Genomic DNA, 22,548 nt, shown 5'->3' on the forward strand with positions numbered 1-22,548 from the left:
GCACAACAACAAATAATATCAATTATAACTAAAAGTAGCTTGCAAAACAAACCATGTGTAAAACGCCTTGAAGAATTATTCGCGCTTAAGGAGAGTCGTGGGCGACGAATCTAATGATAATGCCGTCTCATTAAGAACAGTTCTTTAGTCGTAATGATTGTTAAGTTGGTTTAACGGCTAGTTTTGGTCTGTGGATCATTACTTGTACTATTGAGAGTAGTTTTATTCAATATAGTCATCCATGTTACATGCAGCGTAGAACAAAAACAATGAGTAATTCGTCGGCAATGGTCTATCGGTGCAGAGGCGCTCAGTGGGCGGGAGATTGGCCAATCGATACGATGCACTGCTTGTGTGCTTATATTCTTTCAATATTGACCTTCAGGCTTCATTTTTGTTATCTGGCTTAGGGTGTTTGTTGATTACTGTTTAGTCGTGTTTGTATGGACCTTCGTAGGTTTTTCATTTTATTTTTTCCAGAACTTGATCATCGTTAACTTTTTCAATCAATGAAACAGCGAAACTGTTTCAAGCAAATATTTTAATATGTACAGACGAAAGTTTAGGTTCTTCGTAATCTTAACATGAATACAACAGACTAGTCTCGTCGTCTGTACGCTTAGATTTTTTAGCCTACACTACGGATTTTATGCGGTTATCTTCTTTACAAACGACTCACGAATGCTTTAAGAAAAAGGTATATTATAGCTAAGTATAAACGGATGGATGTTGGCAGCTAGAGACCGTTGTGTTTGGAAGTTCATGCAAGAGGATATAATGATGAAGGTGCGGAAATAATCCTTACTGAAATAGTACTATCCTGTATTTTCTATGCAGGAGGCTCAAGACAGCGGTATTTGGAAATCATTACAAGATGCCTATGTCCATCAGTGGACGTCCATCGGCTGAAAATGATGATTACAATACATAGTGTTCAAAGCTTGTGTATTGAAACATTATGTCCCATATCCTCGCAGTAACTGGCAAATATAACTCCGAAACAATATTAGTAAGTAACTAATTGCGTAGACCACATTCGGAGCACGTGTCACGAAAGGAAACGGCGGATAAAGAATACAAATGGACTGCCAATTTAAGGCACGGAAGCCATTGCTGCGGTGTGCGAACTTAGATGCAAGCCATAGCATAGACAATAGACATGCATGGTTATTATATGAATTACTAGCAGACCCGGTCAAGCTTTGCTTTTACTTATGTGCACTTCTTCCCTATTCTACCGTACCATTCCACTACCCCTGAATTCATTTATTACAAAAAAATGTGATAAATAAAGAACCGCTCGACCGATTTTGTGCAAACTTCACATAAACCATCTACTCGTACTAACTAGTCCGAACAAAGCCTAAACATTTGGTTTAGATAGGTGAGCCCGTTCTTGAGTTTACAATTACAACGAAAAGTGCCAATAAATTTTAAATGTACATACACGAGTAGATTAGGCGCCTAATTACTAACCATTAGGCCGATTTTCATATAAAGGATTGTGAGCTATTTTGGTCCTCGATAACTATAAAAATTCATTGTTGTGGGAAATAAGAGTAAAAAGTTTCTACTGCACCGTACCTGCGACGAGGATGCATCGTTTTGGATATAGGTATAATTTTAAGGCCAATATGCTTGCGCTTAACTACAAACATGTCTGATGGAAATGATGATGACTATGGGCCGTTTATCTACAAAGCGTCTATTACCTTTTGCCTTGAAGGTTTTTAAATTATGGAAAGCAAACACAAATGTCTCGATTTCCTTTCGTCCGATTTCATGAACGCCTCGCTGCAAAGCAACGGCTAATCTAACCGTTGAACCGCATGTTTAGATTAGTAAGGAAACAATCCAGAGTCAGTTCAGTGAACTACAAATAAATACATTTTGATTTCAATATTGAAAGCAATAATGACGCCTATGCATCGCGCTTATCTACAAAGCGTTTATTACCTTTTGCCTTGAAGGTTTTTAAATTATGGAAAGCAAACACAAATGTCTCGATTTCCTTTCATGAACGTTTCGCTGCTTAAAGCTACGGTTAACAACGACAATCCAGAGTCAGTTCAGTGAACAGTCGGGCGATGCCGTGATGCGGTGTCGGCGATCGATCGCACGTTGCAGGCTCCGTGCGCCCGTGCGACGCTACGTGTACCATGCACGTGGCTTGGGTGTGGGTTAGACTCGTATTGCATACTATCGTTTACAAGATGCCTGCTAATTGCACAGCGAAATCCTACTAATATTATAAACGCGAAAGTTTGTATGGACGTTTGGATGTTTGTTAATCTTTAACGCCGCTACTACTGAAGCGATTAGGCTGAAAAAAGATTTTACTCTGGATACACATACATAACACATAGGCTACTTTTTATCCCGAAAAATTCCATGGTTTCCCGAGCTTTGCCAAAACTGATGATTTTGATGATATGAATGTTTGTTACTTTTTCACACCTTAACTACTGAACCGAATTAGCTGAAAGATTTGAGATTGAGATTATTATTATAACCTGGATTAATACATAGGCTACTATTACTTTTTATCCTGGAAAAATCCATGGTTCCCGAGGTATTTGTGAAAAACTAAATTCCACGCGGATAAAGTCGCGGGCGTCCGCTAGTATGTATATAAAGGCAAAAGTTTGTGTGTAACTGTGAATGTGTGTAAGTTCCTCCTCCTTTGCGATGGCTTACAGATATCTTTCTTTTAAGGATTTATCAAAAAACAATTTCATACGATTTTACAACAACCTACCTAACGAAACGTTTGGATCAATTGTCGAGGCAGGAGAGATCACGTGGCTGGACGACCTTCACGTGTTCTACGTGTAACGACTTTCTCAACTTTGGGCTACAACAATATTTTCGTTTTCACAGAAACCAAATAACATTTGTCACGTTTACGTAAGGATACACAGCACGTTTACCAGTAAAATGCCTAACATCAAATACCAGCTGACGCCACGCGGTTTCACTCACGTGGTTCCCGTTTCCGTGAGAATACGGGGATATTATATACCCTATAGCCTTCCTCGATAAATAGGCTATCTAACACTGAAATAATTTTTCAAATCTGACTAGTTCCTGAGATTAGCGCTTTCAATCAAACAAACTTTTTACCTCACTTTTTCTTTCAAAGCACAATCAAATCAAAATTTTATAAAAAAAAACTCATTTTAGTTTACCTATTCCTTTTGTTATTGTTTTTAGTTAGGTCTACTTTATTAATTGACTCGCCTTCTGCACTGGTGGGAGACTTAACAAATCAAACTTGTACACTAAGCCCACTAAAAATAGATGAATGTTTAATATTTGAATTGTCATCGCAACGGTACGGACGGCTTCAGTGTGCTCGTGGCGTTCGAGCCGTCCACATCTCTTGTTGTGTAATTCTTTTCTTTATGGGTTACTTGGGATAGGCGGGGAGAGTGACTTGAGTGGAAAAATGGGAGTGTTTGTTAACAGACAAAGGATCCTTTAACCCTACACACATTGTTTACAAGTGCGTGATTTCACTCAAGGTCATTCTCTGCCATTCTAGGGTCTTATTTTGGTTACAGTTTGATTTGTTAATTAAGTTGTCCTGACAAATGTTTTGAATCATAACCTTTATTCGACATTATTTTTTATTATTTTTGTAATCGGCGGTGTCTTCAGGCGGTGCTGAAGTCTGCTAAAACAATGACTAAACTCGGGCAGAATTACGTCCAAGTTAGTCTGAACCGCAAGTTTCCGCAAACGTAAACGCAACAGTGTGTCCGAGGCACAACATCGAGATCTCAATCAAGAAAAGTAAAATCTCGACTGTAGCGAAAATAATCTCCCGAATTCCTAAAGTTAATTCGAAGGGGAAAGGGAGGTATTACATTTATTGCACGAAGATTAGATTGCGCGCCCTCGCAACGCGTTTTTCGTTGTTATGAGCGCGGATTACTTATTTCGTTAATGATTTAAAATGAGATGAATTGTTGAAGACTTTTATACACTAAGCAATATAATTTAAAGGGAATATACAGCACAAAAAAAACAAAATCGTATGAGTCTTGGGACTCTAGACAGAAGAGATAACTTTAATCTGCTGCCGTATGCGCGAGAGAAAGGGAAGCTAGACAGAGTGGCGTCGTAACGCGTTACGTTACGAAGCTGTTTACCCTCGACAATGTAGAGGATAGCCGATTGGTGCAGTAGGTGGTGACTGTCTGCTGCGTCAAAAGCCGTGGGTTCGATTACCATAACTGGAATATTTTCAAGTGTTGAGCATTAGTGTTTTCCAGTGTCATTTAATTAGATAGGTCTAAGTATGTAAATTCACAACTTATCTTAGTATTACTAAGCATGTGGGGCTAGTTAGTGATGTGTTAAAAGGTAGAATAAACCTATACTATGCGCGCTGTAGCATGGTGCGGGTGACAGTTGCCTTATGACGTTCATAATACGTACTATTATCATGAATCGCGGCAAACTTTCGAGAGTGAAACGAACTGTCACCCTCACCATGCTACAGCGCACGAGCTGTAGGTACTTACCCTTTTTGACTTGGAAGTTTAATCATAGTAATACAACACAACCGATCATAATATTTATGAATAAAAGCTAAACATGAATCACTTTATTCTCTAAATATATTTTCTGCATAAAACTTTAGTTTTTAATATTAAGTACATAATATCTGCTCACATCTTTAAATATTGAAAATGCATTTTAACTACATATTTTATATTGATCTGTCGTTATAGTATGATTACATTCAAACAGATACTGAATATGAATGGTTTCTGTGCAAAAACTAAACTCCCACGATGAACTGGTTACCTTTTAAAAATAGTGATAATTTGTCATTACAAGTAGCTGACTTGTGATAATATTTTAATTTATTTCAATGCCAAATCCTTCTAACTAAGCACCTCAACACATGCACACACTATGCTTCTGTATTGTTTATGAATGCACGCAAAATGTCTTGATGCACGCGTTTTACTAATTTATATATTTATTTATTGTTTAATATTTTAAAGCAAATTCTCAACGGGTTGCCGTTTTACGATAACACCAACCAAGAAACCTATTAGAACCATATTAGGTTATGAAAACTGTAGTAGATATACCAAAGTGGAGAGAAACCTAAAGAGGAAATAAGACTGTATTTACGCGCATCATAAAAATACACTTAAAAACAAATATATCCGCAAATCTCTTGGAACCCTTACCCCTATCTAACTCTCATCTAACAAATAATAAACAATCTATCGGGTATCGAATCCCGCCGTAGCTTGATAACAATTCTGTCGATAGATAGATACCACACCATTAGCGACCCTCGTCTCCGAAAAAAGGCTTAAGTTCGCAACTTGTACAAAATTGAGGGTAGATGAGAACCTCCACAATAGTATACGTTATTCGTTGAACGGCTTTGTCGGGAAATGTTGCAAATCGGAGTAAAGGCTTGCGGATATTTATACACAAGGGTGTAACATACGCAAAATAGCTTTTTAATCTATACATACAGTAAATCTGTAGAGAGGTCAATTCTGTACATGAAATAAATATCAGGGGGTGATTAGTGATCGATACTGATGCCAAGAATGCAATCAGTAAAATTTTTGGCTGTCTGTCTGTATGTTCGTTATAGAAACAAAAACCACTTGACGGATTTTAACGAAACTTGAAATAACTGTTCTTTATACTCCTGGGCAGGTTATTGTATACTTTTCAGTGAGCAGTGAAGGGAAATGTTGGGAAAACGGGAGAAGATACTCCATTTTTTAAGCTTCCGTTGCATGTGCAGCATTATTGGATAGGGTTGGGGTAGGGGTAAGAGTAGGAGTAGGGACTTTCACGCGGACGAAGTTGCGGGCGTCCGCTAGTTAGTATATATAAGAACGAAACTGCTATACAGCTACGGCAACTTTTAAAAGGCATTCGACTTGTACCTACGTACTCGTACGTATGGCACATTGTATGGATAACTCCCAAAATTTTAGGGGCGTGAGTGTTTTCGTTATTTAAACTCATATAATTTATCACAGAGGTTTTAGTAAAGAATAATATTATAAAGGTTTCTTTTTTACTATACATAATATACAACCTCCATATTAATTAGCAAAATAATATCAAATATAGAAAAACATAGTCTTATGTTACTCGGAAAATAAATAGCTTTGTAATAGTAAAAGAATTTTTAAAATAGGTCGAGTACTTTTTGAGTTAAATCGTTTTAAACAAAGATACAAAAAATCAAATCTTACTCGTTTACAATATTAATCAGGATATCTATGTTGTGATGAAAAGAATGCAATTCCGTTTTCGTTACATTCGCGTTATATCGATGAGTCTCATCACTAGCTATTAACGAATTTGTTAGGGTTCGAAGGGTAAACATGCGGGAATGTATATCGACTCGCGGACTATTTATCGACACCCCACGGATAGAGAAAATTGCATTTCCTTTGCTAGCTCGTCGGCAGGGAAATGTTTATCGCCATAGTCGATGAAATTCGTCGAAAAACTTCTGCTGTGTTTTATTTATAGTTGTATGTATGGAGCTGGTTAATCTATACTTCTATACTAATATTATAAAGCTGAAGAGTTTGTTTGGTTGAACGCGCTAATCTTAGGAACTACTGGTCCGATTTAAAAAATTCTTTCAGTGTTAGATAGCCCAATTATCGAGGAAGGCTATAGGCTATATATTATCCCCGTATTTCTACAGGAACGAGAACCCCGCGGGTGAAACCGCGCGGCGTCAGCTAGTATTATATAAGGCCCATTTACCCTCTCCTACATATAGAGGCCAGACTATAATCATGTTGAGGAGATTATAATCTGGCAAGTTTGTTGATGACACTTCCATGATATGCGGGCGACGAGGGGAAAGACTGCGCGGGTGTGATATCGTGCGTGCAGAGAAGTGAGGTGCATCAGTCGTGGGTTTTTCATTCATCGCTACACGGCTCCGGCCCGCTCACGCATCGGAAGTGTTACGAACGAAGTTTGCAATTACCATTTAAAAAATTTTCATGTACAATACAGAGATGATTCATGTATATTTTAATATTCCATGGGTGCACCATGTGGGTGCCAGGGTCCATTCTGAGAAAAACCCAGGGCCTGACCGACGTGTGTAGGGTTAAAGTAATAATAATTAAGACATTCAAATTACAATCTCCCAATGTAAAAATGCCAAATATATGTATTACAAATTTTTTCACTTCATTTGGACATTGGTTGGGAATATAAAATAATCATAATACAATAAAGAATAAATACCTTTCAGTGCAAGCCTTTTGGGAATCCATCAGCTCTCTGCCACAATGAATCCACTGCAGGACTTCTAATAAGCAGATTACGACAATCTGTAAATAAAATTCAACTATATTTGTGAGGCATACACAACACAATATAGCAACAAACTAAATATAGCAACATGGCAACTGGCCACAAACCTAGCTTACTATAATAGCCTTAATAGTGTTTGTTTGTTTGCATTGAATAGGCTATGACACTACTGAACCAATTAAAACAATTCTTTCACTGTTGGGAAGCTACACTATAACCTATAGCAATAGGTTATATTTTATCCCACATGGATGAAACCTTGAGGCGTCTGCTAGTAATTTATAAAAGAAATGTATGCATGTAGTAAATAATTGTTCTTCTTACCAAATGATCTTGGGAGGGGGCGTGGAGCGGGGCGCGCTCAGTGAGTCGCACCAACGCCATTTGCCCCCGCCTGTCAACAACAATGATAATTTAAATAATTATCAGCCTTTTTATAGGAGAGCAGATATGTGGCAAACAGTGGAATTCATAGATGTTGCAGGGGCACCCCCAGGGGATAGTTCACCCACTGAATGTTGAATTTAAACTCTATGCATTTGAGAATTCAACACTCACCAAGTGAATGGTCCCCTGGCACCCCCTTGCAACGTCTATGAATTCCACTCTTAGACCCACCACACTGACTAATAAATTTAAATTCATTAATGACATTTATTTATTATTCTTCACGAGTTAGCCTTTGACTACAATCTCACCTGATGGTAAGTCATGATGCAATCTCAGATGGATGCGGGCTAAATTGTTAGGACGAAATTCTACACCCCTTTCGGTTTCTACACAACATTGTACCGCAGTGTTGTGTAAATTGCTCGGCGGTACATTTTTGCTGGTAGGGTGGTCACTACCACGACCAAAGCCTCCCACAAGCCAAATGACTATCAGATGTTAATAATAAGGACTGAGACTAAGGACCTAGCCACGGGGTTGTATAATTATTGCCAACTCAGGGCTGTGAATTTTAACTCGAAATTTCTTATAAGATAGTAAAACTCAGATTCTCATAATATAGCCCATATCTGGAATCAAACCAAGACTGGACAACAAGGCAGTCAATGATATTTAAAATTATTATTATTATATTGCATTGCAGTTTAAAATCTATTCTTTAAGTATAGGTTACATATTATGTCATACAATTGTCTCACTGGTACAACAGTTTAACTTAGCAACTTTGGATCATAAAGCCTACATTATAACCTCTTTTGTTTAATCACAACAAGAAATAGATGGTGTCTCTCTCCTTTATTGCAATGGGAGGATAGATAGCAATATGTAGACCAAATTATCCTCTTGGGGTGTTCTTAGACTTGCTGAACATGGTCCTTTTGTAGGAACATCTTCAGGATTGTCTGTCAAGGTACAGTCAAGACTTCTACTACCTACCAGTAATTTATGATTTAAACAGCAACAATGCTTTTAAAATCAAAGTGGCAATGATGCTAGGCGCTAGAAGAAAGCGTGTTGTCACATTTACCTGGGCTAAGCGCTACACTACTACTATAGTATTTACTATACTACCTTACACTTGGAATTACAATGACATAGAGATGGAGGATGGATAGATGGATGGAACAGGAGCAATAATTTCAAAATAGTCATGTACGTAAAGGGCAATCTTGATAACTTCTGGATGATAGCAATGATTTATCATCAAGTTGCAGGTAGTTTCATGATAAAATTAGAGGCAAAGAGCATCTGCAAATTAAATTAGGACGTTTAATCTGTTTAGGTGTACGCTATTTACGTTCAAATGTTGTACTTGTATCTGTATAAAGGTAAAGCATCGTAATTTATCTCACAATTTCGTAAAACTTCGTTAAAAATGTAGCACCGAGGTAAGACTCGTCATTTCAGTGGCTACCGACCGTTTAAAGATTGAATTGACATACAAATATTCACACTCTTACCATTGCAATGCTTAATTTATGCCGATTGGGCTATTTCTTCATCAAATTTTGTATTAATTAGAAAAATCACAACAAATATCCCACTTGCGGCCGCTTGCAGTTTTTTTTCACAGACCACAGACAACCGCAGATGCACAGAATCACACAGCTTATAAAAGTTAGTCATAGACTTACAGATTACTTATTTTTGTAGTGAAATAAAACATTTTTAGTTATTTTATTTGATATTATATAACTTTGAGCAATATTTTTAGGTTTTGTTTGTTATTTTAAATTTTGTCCATTGTTTTTCTTGAAAACTATGTTTTTTTTCAGTCTTTCCTCCAATAATCGTTTCGTTAATGCTAACATTTCACTGCCGTAAAACTAAAACGGTTTGACGTTTGTCATTTGTTATTAGTGTTCTGTGCATTTGTCAATTGTCAATGTCAACGTATATATTTTGTCTTGGTTATTGATAATAATTTTCAAATTTTAAATGCTCTGAAAGGTATTTATTTACTAAGACTTCTGATATATAATCAAAAAGGTACTTTTATATTTAACAATACTTCTATCTCAGCCAGTCATTTATTTTTATTGAAATTTATAAACATTGATTTGATGCGTGATGTAAGAAGACCAATTTTGCTTGTTTTAACATCAATTCTGTCTATAATCGTATAGAATTATTTATATTTATTAAGATTTTTGTATTTTCCACGATATGGAGTATAAAATATTTTTACTTTCATTGTAGATGTTGAAGTTCAGTGGGTTGGTAGTTTGGAGGTTAGGATCACGAAACATTGTAAGGAAGTACTCAGCTCCTGGAGTAACGATGTTTAAATCGGAAAAAACAGACTCCCCTACAAATATACCTGATAAAAATGTACAGACACCTGAATCAGTCGGCAAAGAAAGTTCAAGTAAGTGTGAAAAATACAAACTGTAAATGTAACCTTCAAATGGATTGATTATTAATTTATTTATTGTTGTGATTGTGACAGATAATAGTTATGTAATTGTAGTACAATGTAAAATACTATTATTCAATTTAATGTAACTTAATCTAATTTGTTGTATGTAAAACAATTTTTTTTGTCATAATTGAGTGCATTGATTATTTTGTTTCAAAGCTATGTGATAAATTTAATAAATTCACTTTCAGAGAAGGGAATTAGACTTTTTCCAAAATAATATTGACACATGAAAAAAACATAATGGTCAAGTTTTAAAATTGTTTTACAACAAAAGACCTGTCAAAACAAAAATACTCATCCTCAATGAAGTGTTGCTTTTATACAAAATTATAGCAGCATTAAACATGTGCCATCTCTAGTATAAGTCTGATCTCATAAACATTTGTTGTTGAGTTGTCGTTAACTTATGTTATGGTAGGGTAAAATGATGCATTATGGCGCCACTCTATCTGGCTTCCCTTTCTCTTACACATACCGCAGCAGTTTTAAGTTATCACTTCTGTCAAGTATCCCAAGTCATACAAGTTTTTTGTAATATCATTGGGCACTTCTAATTTCATTAGGAACAACACCCAGGCAATAACAAATAATTATTATTGCTTGAACGTTTATTAATGTCAATTAACCTTAACTCTTCAGGGCTAGTTGCAGCAGCATTTGCGTCACTCAATTCTCCTGAAGAAGACAGCAAAAAGAAGCCAAGTACAAAATCCATAAAGTTGAACCGCACCCAACAGCTTGACGGGCAAATACTGAGTGCAAATGATGTGAATAGCTTGTTGATTGTGGCAGAAAATCCTGTAGTGTCTAGAAGACATGCTCTAAAGGTTATTCTTATTATTATTATTTTGACGACCTCCGTGGCGTGGCGGTATGTGCAGTGGATTTAGAAGATGGATGTCTTGGGTCCTGTCCCTATGTATGCTTAAATCTTTAAAACTACAGATTTTGATGCAGTTTTTTAATAGATAGAGTGATTGAAGAGGAAGGTTTATAAGTATAACTAGCAACCCGCCCCGGCTTCGCACAGGTGCAATGCTGATACTAAATACACTACATAAAAGCTGTAAACGTTGTTTATAAAAACATAGCAGCACACTTCAGCTTTTTTTATTTTAAACAAAAAAGACAGACTCTTCTATTCTATTTACATACATGTGTACATTGATAGCATGTCCTGCAATACTATTTTCACTTTTATGGCCGTACTAGCAATACTACTACTACTAGCAAAACAATTGTTGAAATTGTGTATATTTCTTTTACAGATGGTGTCAGTACTGTCCGAGTGGTCCAGTAGCAACAAAGTAAAACTTTCAGACTTTGAGAAGGACCCTCGCTTCCTTAAACTCTGTCGCATCTTGGGGAGGTCATCAGCCTCTCAAACAATGACTTCTTTGACCATGGCAGAGGACTTGGGCACTGTACTTGGTATAACAGGAGATGATGAGGCAGCGAGGCTCATTGCCAATCTGTCATTACCACAGATGATTAAGGTATGTTGGAGTAAGCAATTATTTAAGAGTAAAACCTTGTTGGTGTACAGTTGGCCTTTAAAAATAAAATAAATAAAAATGTTTCTTTGAAAATAAATAAAAATGCTGTTCATTTGTTAGTCAAACCACTTATCAGATTGAAAAGAAATAGTCAATTATTATTCACATGTCTGAGAGGGCTTGTCGTATTAGCACATCCACAGTAATTATAGGCTTTCGTTCTTCAAGCAACATAACTACAATAGATTCTTATCTAATATATAAAAGAGTCAAAACTCTGTGGCAAATTTTTTTTCAAAATTTTTCAATTAAAAGTAGTAGTTCCTTGAGTTAGTGTGTTCACCCAAACAAACTTTTAGCTTTATAATAAAGTATAGATGACAGATAATATGAAGATAAATGTTTTTTTTTAAACATTAAACTTCTCAGGTCATGAAGGCTCTTCAACAAAAGGGTCGTCGCAGTACGCCCTTGTTACGAGCCCTATCCTACAACATCACAAAGCAGCCAGATCCTATTGATCTCAAGAAGTCAGCTGATCTATTGTTCTCTATGGCCGCTCTGAATTTTCCTGATCCAGTACTACTTGACAGGATCTGCAAGTAAGCAATATAATTTTGTATTAAAATTATTTTTGTGTCTGGCTAAATATAAATAATTATGTAGACCTGCACAAAAGCAAGTTTTCATCTCATCTCATTGAGAAGAAAACATCCCCTCAAGAAAACAAAGTATAAACGGTCTTTTTTTTAAACAAGAAAAACTTAAGTACACATACAGAATTAAAATTGTAAAATTATACATTTACTACTGCAATTCTGATGAACAAGTACTAGTAGTACTTTGTGCACTAATTTTGAGTAGTACTTTGTGCACTAAAGAGCTTGCCGTCGAATCGGACAAGGCTGCCGTGGTTGTAAGATGATACATTTACTAGTGCAATTCTGATGGCAATCAGTAGTACTTTGTGCACTGAGGGCCTAGTGGCAGTTTGATACTGTTACTGTCACGTAACGTAAACGCGAATTTATAAGGAATTGAAACAGCGCCATCTAGTGACATTACTGCACAACTGTTTCAATTTCATATAAATTTGCGTATACGTCAACGTGATAGTAACAGTATGAAAGTATTGAAAACTCCCACTAAGCACACTGATTTCAAGCTACAATTAAAGTAATATCGAACTAGTGAGAGGAAGCTTTGACTTTGCAGTGACGTGATTGAGAGCTTGCCATCAAATGCTGACAATGCCGTGGTGAGCTCGGTGCTGGTGTCGCTGGGACTCCTCAAGTACCGGCACGAGGCGGCGCTGGGCGCGCTGGTGGAGTGGGCGCAGGCGCGGCGCGACGTGTGCCGGCCGGGCGACGTGGTGGCCGCCGTCGTCACGCTCGCCACGCTCGACTACGTGCCCGTGCACTGCGACTGGTTGCTGGAGGTGATGTACACGCGTAGTCTGCTGTAGTACCGGCACGAGGCGGCGCTGGGCGCGCTGGTGGAGTGGGCGCAGGCGCGGCGCGACGTGTGCCGGCCGGGCGACGTGGTGGCCGCCGTCGTCACGCTCGCCACGCTCGACTACGTGCCCGTGCACTGCGACTGGTTGCTGGAGGTGATGTGCGGTTTTTTGACGGCCTCCTGGCCCTCCTCCTCCTCCTTCTGACTGGCGCTGTGATGTGCGTGGTGGACTTACAATACCGAGGTCCTGTTTTCGATCTCCGGCTGGACCGATTAAGGTTTTTTAATTGATCCAGAGCTGGGTGGTGGGAATCTTAGGTCGTGTATAGTTACCAACCTGTCGATAAGCGATTTAGCATTCCTGTACAATGTCGTGTAGAAACCGAAAGGAGTGAGGATTTTCATCCTACTCCTAAAAAGTTAGCTCTCTTTCCTCTTAGATCGCATTATCACTTAACATCAGGTGAGATTAAAGTCAAGGACTAACGTGTAGAGAAAAAAAACACGCGTATTCTGCTAAAGTACTGGTACGAGGTGGAGTGAACGCCCGGGTGACGTGTCAAAATTAAATACTTGTGACGAATATTATACTTATTTGCATACTGATTAATATCATGTGCAGACTGTAGACTAGACTGTAAAATAGCCTATTGCTCACTGATTTCGGAAAAGTAGAAAGAAAAATATTTTGTATATAACTTTAATGCCACTTCCAAGTTATATTGTCCAAAGCGCAATCCTTCAACGACCGCGCTTCCTGTTCCAGACAGCCGTATCTCTGAAGGAGGAGGAGATGGTGAAAGCGTCGTCGTGGCTGGACCTGGTGTTCTCGCTGCTGATCCTGGACAAGGCGGAGCAGCATCACCTAGCTTCTACGCTGCGCCCGGAGTTTATCGACAAACTGCTCTCTGCTGGTGGTAAGGCTTTATTCTTTTAAACTTGCACATTCAATGAAAACATACCCAAAGCGTACCTATTCGTAAACATCCAAATCAACTTGCAAGGAACCTAATGATGAAGAAACCTGGTACAACTTTCAAAAGGCTCAAGAGACCGAGCTCCACAAGATGTCATGAAATAGACATTATTATATTTGGGCAAATCACTGGGTTTCGCACCAAACACGCCTTAATTTAAATATTTAAAATTCCGCTGAATGTCTCACGACAGATTGCACGAATAATGAGAGACGAAAAAAAAAACTTGCAAAGTCTAAGTGTGACACGTGATAGCCCAGTGAATATGACCTTCACCTCCAATTCCGGCGGGAGTGCGTTCGAATCCGGTCCGGAACGTGCTCCTCCAACTTTTCAGTTGTTATCATATATCAAAACATGGTGAGGAAACCTGCATACCAGAGAATTTTCTTAATTCTCTCTGTGTGTAAAGTCTGCCAATCCGCATTGGGCCAGCGTGGTAGACTATTGGCCTAATCCCTCTTATTCTGAGAGGAGACTCGAGCTTAGCAGTGAGCCGAATAGGGGTTGATAATGAATGAATTTTGACTTTACTTGACTACAGTTATTTGTATGTAATACTTTCCAGAAATACCAATCCCGTCCCGTCGCAAGCTCATGACGATAGACGCGTACGTAGGGCTCAAATTCCCGTCCACATCTCCTCGGCTGCCTGAAGACATATCTGTGGGCGTGCCCATCGTGTATACAAAGGAAAAGTCACTCTATGTGCAGAGTATCATGGACACGTTCAAGAGTTTAGTCTCCTCAGAGACGTTTCTGAGGCGAGAGTGCCAGTCCGGCATGGGATTTATATATGGTAAGTGAAAATTGCATTTCACTATTATATTACTATATATAGCTTGGCAAATATTTTTGAAATTAAATATCACGTGTCTCAAACGGTGAAGGAAAATCATATCAGAGAATTTTCTCTGGTATGCAGGTTTCTGTGAAGTCTGCCAGTCCGCATTGGGCCAGCGTGGTGGACTATCGGCCTAACCCCTCTATAATTTTTGGTAACTTTAACCATTTACGCAATGGAACCTCTCAAAAGATTTGCTTTACTATTCTGATATCTGGTGTTGTTACAGATGCTGAATTTGCTGTGGACTCCAAATGCTACCCCGTGCCTTTAGATAAAGCGGCTAGCAGAACAGAGTAAGTTTTTTATGTAATATATTTTGGATACTTATTTTTTAATACAGGATTTGCTGCAGTTATAGCGAAGCTAAATTCTTTGACCAGGTTATAGAAAGATTTCGCTGGTATTCTTTTGGCAACCTTGTTTAAACTAAGCACAGGGCAATAATCTAGTTGACACTTTTTTAAAATGTTCTTAAATAGTTTATTATCGTTCTACTAGAATGTTTTTTTTTTCATATTTAGTCGAGACGTGATTACAGGAAAATTTTGGGTTTTAAATATTTTTGACATGTCATGGCGGTCTATATTTCAACTGTTTCATGACGTCACTATGACAAATCGCTTACAAACGGAGCGTTTGACAAAAAACATTAGTTAATAACAATTAGTTTGACGTTTAGTACATCAAGTGTGTCAGTGACATCACAAAATGGACGACAGCGTTATTAACGTTTGGAAATTTTGGAAAACACGTGATATTTGAATTAAGTTTTATAAGAAATCCTTAACTTTTATTAATTGATTTCGATATATATCGGACCCTTATTCCATGTACTACACGAAATTAATATTGTTTATATTAAATTTGATATGAGTCAACTACCCTATTTTTTGTTAATGTGTAACTAAAAATTGTCACGGCCATCCATATTTATTTTGTATCATACATTTATTGTATTACACTCTGTTGTTGTTATTTTATTGCTGTTTGTAAGGACCTTCGTCCTTACTATAAGAGAGGCTAAACACTGGCTCATCTCTACACTGGTAAGGCAAGCAGACCGCGCACGACCACTCGGGTCGAACGCCGGTGACAGACTGACTCATTGCCCCCACTACCAATGTACATGAGATAGTGTATGTAGTATTGTAGGTATCTATTTAGTAGACACAAACACTACACTGTTGAAGAATTATTCCAGAGTACAAATAATATACAGAGATATTTTACCTACACAAGATAAGAAATGTATAGGTTTACCAGAATATTTAAAAACTCGCTATAACACAGTGTCTGTGTGTCGCCAGTGTACACAGGATAGCAGTGTTGGGGCTGGACTACCACGACCTCGCCAGGAAGGTGCCCGTGCCGCTCGGCGTCAACAAACTGTACAGCAGATTATTGGAACTCAAGGTAAAAATCGTCGTTTTTTTAATTAACCACTTGACTCCTAAATGGACGACCGGTCGCCCATCGTATCCGTTACGTGACATGTAAAAAAATATAACGTGAACTAAGGGCAATAGGGGAGCACAGTATCATGCTCCGCGCGATAGAGGAATATAAAGATTTTTTAAATGGCTCACAACGTTGGATTAAAACCGCATTCCCTGACTGTCGGCTTCTTCAACGCAGACGGGCTTTTCGATAAAATACTCGCGGGCAGCGAATGGTTAAAAGAATATATGTTACCGTTAGATTGTAAAATACGTTAGTTTATAATCTCACTCGTGATATTATAATCTACCGTCATATTGTGAACTGAAAATACTGATTACAATTTAATGTGTTATTTTTGGTATATCCCTACCACTGTGCCACCATCGTCAGAACTAGTGCTTCCAAACAGTATAATGGATGTACAATGTACATTTAATAAACATATTAGTATTTACTCGACGTCCGCTCTGGTCGGCGGTGAATACCATATCATGCTAATATGCAGGTAGTTTTACAAACACTTACAAACTCCTTCTTGAGAGTCGGTCCGCCCACTTCTTCCTATTGCATGCCTATTTTTAACCGACTTAAAAAAAAAGGAGGATGTTCTCAATTCGACTGTATGTTTTTTTTTCTTTTTTTTTTTAATTTGTTTTATATTGTGTGCACTAAAGTATTTCTTCTACCTTTTTTCTCTTCTGCTGCCCCTACTGAGAGATGCTTTTACGTTCGCCCAAAACACCCAGTGACGCCGCTGAGGTCCTTTAAAATGTCTATGGGAATGACAATCACAAAACAATATTATGTTGAGGACTTATGCAAAGCTAAAAAATTTATAGAATGTCAAGTTTTTACTCTTAAAATATTGTTTCCAGGGTTACAAAGTATTAGAGATCCCCTACACGGATTTCAACCCCAAGGACAAGTTGGTGACAAGGGTGCAGTACATCGAGAAACGGCTAAAGCAGTTAGTGAGTCAATGAAGTGCGATGTAGAAGTTATTAGGTATCCAATTGTATGAAATAGTCCGAACATTATGGAGTTCACCTCAAGAGGCGCGGTGTTTTGTTACTGTAATAAATCGGCTTGACTTCGTTAAAAAAAAGTCAATAATAATTTGCTTTGTGAAATCCATTGATCAAAATAATCATTGAATCAATTTGAGCAATGATCATTGAATAAATCAATCATTACAATAATTTTAAAGTGATGGTGATGAGGTAATTATAGCTGAAACTCATTGACCTCTTATAATAAAAAGACGCACAATCATGTAGAAAATTTCGCTTAAAAACTGGCCTATTTTGCTTTGACAGTTTTAGAATTATTGGTAAAGAAAATTATACCTAAAGGCCTATAAATATAGTCCAATATTCAATAAAATACCAAATTTAGAGAAAATTCAACGTTAAGGATTGAGTTTAAGGTTGAATTTTCAAATGCGACTACTTGAATTGAGTGCCAAGAAGTTGTGTTTGGCACTCATTGACTGGAGACGTTTTTTGTCCGCTGATTGTGCATCTACTTTTTAATAGGAGATCGATGCCGAAACTATAAGATAAATCTCAATCAGAGAAGCCCACGACAAGCTTAGCCAGGTTTATATTGTTTTTATTATCGCCATCTCGCAGTATTATTTAGAACTAACAGCAATCACTTTTGCTATATAAATAAAGTCGAGAAGATAACATGACAACCAACACTCGAAATATGAGAAAATATTTCAACGGTAGCAATGTCATTAATAAAAATTTATTTAAAAAAAATAAACCAAAAAATTGGTAAACATGACCAATACAATATTAAGTTCATAACTCATTAAACCCGACTTCATCGCTCCACCCGCGTGTCTTTATGCGTTTAGAATTTTTACAAACTTCGATGGATGTTTTCACTTATTGTGTCAACTCGGTAACGTCAATAGTGGGCCCAAGATGCGTATAACATATCTCAAGATGAAAGAAAGACAATTGTTGACCAATAGCGGCGTAATATAACTTCTTTCGTTGCTGTTGGAATATAGCAAAATCGTACGTCTATAGTACAGTGGTAGTCTGTGATAAGATGTTAATTGTCTGTGGATATTGTTTGTTCAACCCGTTACTAATTTTACTAATAAATAAATGGAACAGTCGAGCAGTGAATGTCTTTTCCTTTTACTTCTGGGCTCATATACGATTCCCGATTTATCCCTAAACAGAGAGCAATGTTTTCGATTCTGTAGCTTGTGGTTTGCTTTTCACTTATCTCGAGATATGTCTTTATGTGTATCATGATGTACGCCAAGAGATATCGATATAATTTTGTCTACATATCTCTTTCATCCCATCGCAATGAAAGACAGAGCGATATTTATTCTGATTTACTTGTTCTGATTCTGATTGACTACGCATTGCGCATTGTTAACGGTTGCCAAGTGGTAAATACGGACGGGTCTTGTTACAGAGTTGTTTTAATGAGCTATGACTATGTATGTATGTACGTAAATGTAAATTATTATTTGTATTAATTAATGACGGATATTAGGAAGGTTTTACACAGTAAAGTCAGCCGCTTATTGTGAGGCAGTCTAACGTAATATTATCGCGCGGTGTCACGAGTTATATGTAAAAATGTATGGTTATCTATATGTAGCTGGATTACACTTTAAATTAAAGGAGATGGTCCAAAATTGCATGAAGCCCAGGATCAGTCATTGTAGCGGAAATAAAAGAAGATATTTTTTTAACTATTTTTGATTATAAAAATCTAGGAATTTACTTTATTTCTTTCGAAATAATATTCATTATCTCCCAAGAAATGCAACACTATTATGGGTAACAATGGCGGATTGATGAAGTTTTCAATGCAGTAATCGATTTGACGTTTGCTGTCAATTGTCATGTCATAGTTGATATAAGGACGCCATCTACTACATCTACAAGAGTAGACCTGAAATGGACTATCTCCTTTATTATCATATTTGCCGACGATTCGCGATTTCGTCCGCGTAGTTCATTTTCCCGTGAGAATAAAATATAGCCTGTGACACTCACGAATTATGTGGTTTTCTAGTGATAAAAGAATGTTCAAATTCGATTCAGTAGATGCAGAGATTACCTCCTACAACACCACAAAGTTCACCCCTTTCTAATATTGGTATATAAATAAGGTTACGAAAAAACCACTGCCATCGTACACCGAGAATCGAGATTTATACTTCCCGAATTCTTAGCCCCAATTCGTACGAGAGCTTTTTTAACGGGCGTCAAAAAAACGCTCAAATAAAACAAATGCATTCCCAAGTATATATATTCGTACGACAGCGTTTTTAAAACGACGCTAGTTTTCGAGCAGTGTTGGAATATTATTTTTTTTTGCGTTGAAAATAGACCTTTATTTAACTTCATACCACGAGTATATTTGAACACTTTTTTTATCGTCAGTTAAAAAAAACTCTCGTGCGAATAAAGGAAATAATGCTGTAAAGTCGTGCATTTTCAACGGCCAATTCTTTATCACTTGCACGTTTATAGTAAGAGATCCGGCATAAGGAATGTATACCCTCATCTGTTATTTATTTGGGATAAGAAATAAATGATAGAAAATATTCATATTGACACATTGCAGAAATGTTGCCTAGTAAAATTGCGTCCTGTGAGTATTAAATTATTGTTTTTTTACAATTATTTAATCTACTTCCCTGTTTGCTTAATTAATAAAAATCGTACACTAGTTGAAATAATATAACCAACATCATTGAAAACGTAAAAGTTTGCATCTGTGGGGTTGCCAAATATAAACAGTTAATGTTATACGGATACCCTCATCAGTTATTTAGTCGTCTTATATGTCAAATGAATGCTTATTTTATGCTTAATTTTACTGTATTAAGTTGCCTTTGATCTAGTGGTTTCCTAGATTTTGTATGAAACATGTGTTTGGTTGCAATTTGACTAGTCAATCTTGCAATGTGTCAATGTGAATATTTTCTATCATTTATTTAATATCCTAAATAAATAACAGATGAGGGTCCATATTCCTTATGCCTGATCTTAGACTATGCGAATGATCGCAGTACGTTATAATTTGTAGCGTAAATTGAACGAACTATGCAGTGTGTCTGTACTATACAGTCATTATAAATAGTTGTATTATTATGTACATTATTGTTTTTCTAATATGTGTATTAAGATAGTGTATTGGATGATTTAAAACGTCGGTTTTTCTTAGGAGCATCGCTATCAGGGGCTTAGCTACCGCCGACTCAGCCGTATCAATGATACAGGCCCCCCAGACTATAGGGGCTCCTTATGTGAAAGCAAAAATTAGTAAAATTTAACCTACAATCTCAGTCAAACTGGTGTTTCGCGGAGATAAAAACTGCTAAAGAGATTTTCGTGATTCGCCGCTCGTCTATACTCTATTGGCCCCTCAACGAATTTGGATACAGGGCCCCTAAAAGGCAAGCTACGCCACTGATCACTATATTTCAATACATTGACCCTATTTATATTAGCTAAATTCAACAGACTTCGTTTTTGTAAACTGAAAAATTAAGTCCAAGAAAGACATTGTCTAAATTTCATTGTCTTTGTGTGTTTACTTACTTTATCAACGCGATGCGTTACGGTCCGTTACGAAACGAATTGTCATATTGTTTAGTTGAATGATGTCATTCAATTTTGGAGTCTGTTGATGAAAAATGTTGATTACAGTTCGTGCGCTATAGCGTGGTGCGGGTGACAGTTCGTTTCACTCTTGAAAGTTTGTTGCGATTCACGATGATAGTTCGTTATGAACGTCATAAGGAAACTGTCACCCGCACTATGCTACAGCGCACGTAGCATAGAGTGAATTTTTGACACGGATATTTATGAAAGTTATATAAATCAATTTAGAAGTCTTCTTGATTGGCTTCGTAGATTTTGTACGGGCTGTGGCCTATGACCAGGCGCCATTTTGATTTTTTCGAAAATGCTGCCGCATGTTAAGACCTGTATTATTCAGGTAATAAAGATTTTATTTTAGATATGCCACTAACGCGTCGAAACTGAGTCACACAAAAGTGGCTAATTGTCTTAATTTCATTTTGTTGCATTGTAAACAACGAAAGTTGTTCAAAAAAAGCTTATCTAAATATTGACTAATATGTCAATGTGTGTGTTCAGGAAGTGTAAAAACTGTATATACATAAATATTTATAAATGTAAGTTCTTAATCATAAAAAATAATCATTCAAAAGAGCAACCGTTGAGTTTCTTGCCGGTATCTTCTCAGAAGAACCTGCCTTCCGAACCGGTGGTAGAATCTTTACAAATAGTCAACTGACGTATCAAAAGCTATGCTAGCTGAGCCTACTTGAAATAAATGATTTTTGATTTTGATTTTGATTTTGATTTGATTTAAAATTGTGCATGTGTGCGTTCAGTGGAGTAGCTAAATTCACTTTATGCGGTAATTTTGTAGGCGCGTAACATATCTGTAGTATAAAATATCGTTGCCAGGTAAAGTCTATCGATTTATAGGTCCCTGGGACATCATTTTCGAAAAATTTCAAAATGGCGGCCGGGCACCAATCGTCGAACCGCTTATGAGTAAATGATTAACTGCAATATCTATAGACCTTAATTTATTATCTACTAAACCAAGTTTAAATAGATAAGTTCATAAAATACATACCTAGTTAGTATAATTAGAAATGTATAGGTATTTTATACACGTAATTAACGCCTCTTACCGACTTGATCTGAGGGCCTAGTGGCAGTTTGATACTATTACTATCGCGTTAACGTAAACGCGAATTTATAAGGAATTGAAACAGCGCCATCTAGTGACACTATTGCTCAACTATTTCAATTCCATATAAATTTGCGTTTACGTCAACGCGAGTAACAGTATGAAAATATCGAAAACTCCCACTAGGCACACAGAATGTATAATTCATGCGAAACTCGACTCTATTGTTTTTTCTGTAAAATACAAATTCCTTTAACTTTAATTTATGTTAATTTTATGCGTGTCTGCCTTCTGTCTAGTGTGTATAGTAATGGTTGTTAATATTATTACTTAATTAAAAAAACACAATTAATAAAAACTGTTTTATTTGGTATTCCCTACATAGGTTTGTCGTAATTTTGTTTT

At 37.0% G+C, this 22,548-nt stretch overlaps 2 protein-coding genes across 2 annotated transcripts in view; one reads left to right on the forward strand and one right to left on the reverse strand.

The window, feature by feature from the left end:
- Positions 1–9,384, reverse strand: part of LOC112047899 (adenomatous polyposis coli protein) — a 65,867-nt gene extending 56,483 nt beyond the window's left edge. Inside the window, exons 1-3 of the mRNA XM_052884092.1 lie at positions 9,249–9,384; positions 7,663–7,732; positions 7,270–7,355 (exon numbers count right to left, since the gene is read on the reverse strand). The gene's annotated coding sequence lies outside the window, so the exon portion shown is untranslated. The remainder of the gene's footprint in view (positions 1–7,269; positions 7,356–7,662; positions 7,733–9,248) is intronic.
- Positions 9,385–9,658: 274 nt separating this feature from the next.
- Positions 9,659–22,501, forward strand: LOC112047919 (FAST kinase domain-containing protein 4). The gene is made up of 11 exons (XM_024085222.2): positions 9,659–9,777; positions 9,988–10,156; positions 10,850–11,037; positions 11,479–11,706; positions 12,136–12,308; positions 12,922–13,144; positions 13,928–14,078; positions 14,707–14,937; positions 15,212–15,278; positions 16,293–16,398; positions 17,301–22,501. The coding sequence occupies exons 2-11, from the start codon at positions 9,988–9,990 to the stop codon at positions 17,406–17,408; spliced, it is 1,644 nt and encodes a 547-aa protein (XP_023940990.2). The 5' UTR covers positions 9,659–9,777; the 3' UTR covers positions 17,409–22,501.
- Positions 22,502–22,548: the final 47 nt, after the last annotated feature.

This window comes from Bicyclus anynana, chromosome 10 (genome assembly GCF_947172395.1).
Source record: "Bicyclus anynana chromosome 10, ilBicAnyn1.1, whole genome shotgun sequence".
Classification (NCBI taxonomy): domain Eukaryota; kingdom Metazoa; phylum Arthropoda; class Insecta; order Lepidoptera; family Nymphalidae; genus Bicyclus; species Bicyclus anynana.

Bases quoted from the DNA above. Each gene is read 5' to 3' on its own strand.
- LOC112047919 (XM_024085222.2), top strand. From the start codon at position 9,988: ATGTTGAAGTTCAGTGGGTTGGTAGTTTGGAGGTTAGGATCACGAAAC. The intron at 10,157-10,849 runs GTAAGTGTGAAA...TTAACTCTTCAG, and splicing joins AGTCGGCAAAGAAAGTTCAA to GGCTAGTTGCAGCAGCATTT. The intron at 16,399-17,300 runs GTAAAAATCGTC...TATTGTTTCCAG, and splicing joins GCAGATTATTGGAACTCAAG to GGTTACAAAGTATTAGAGAT.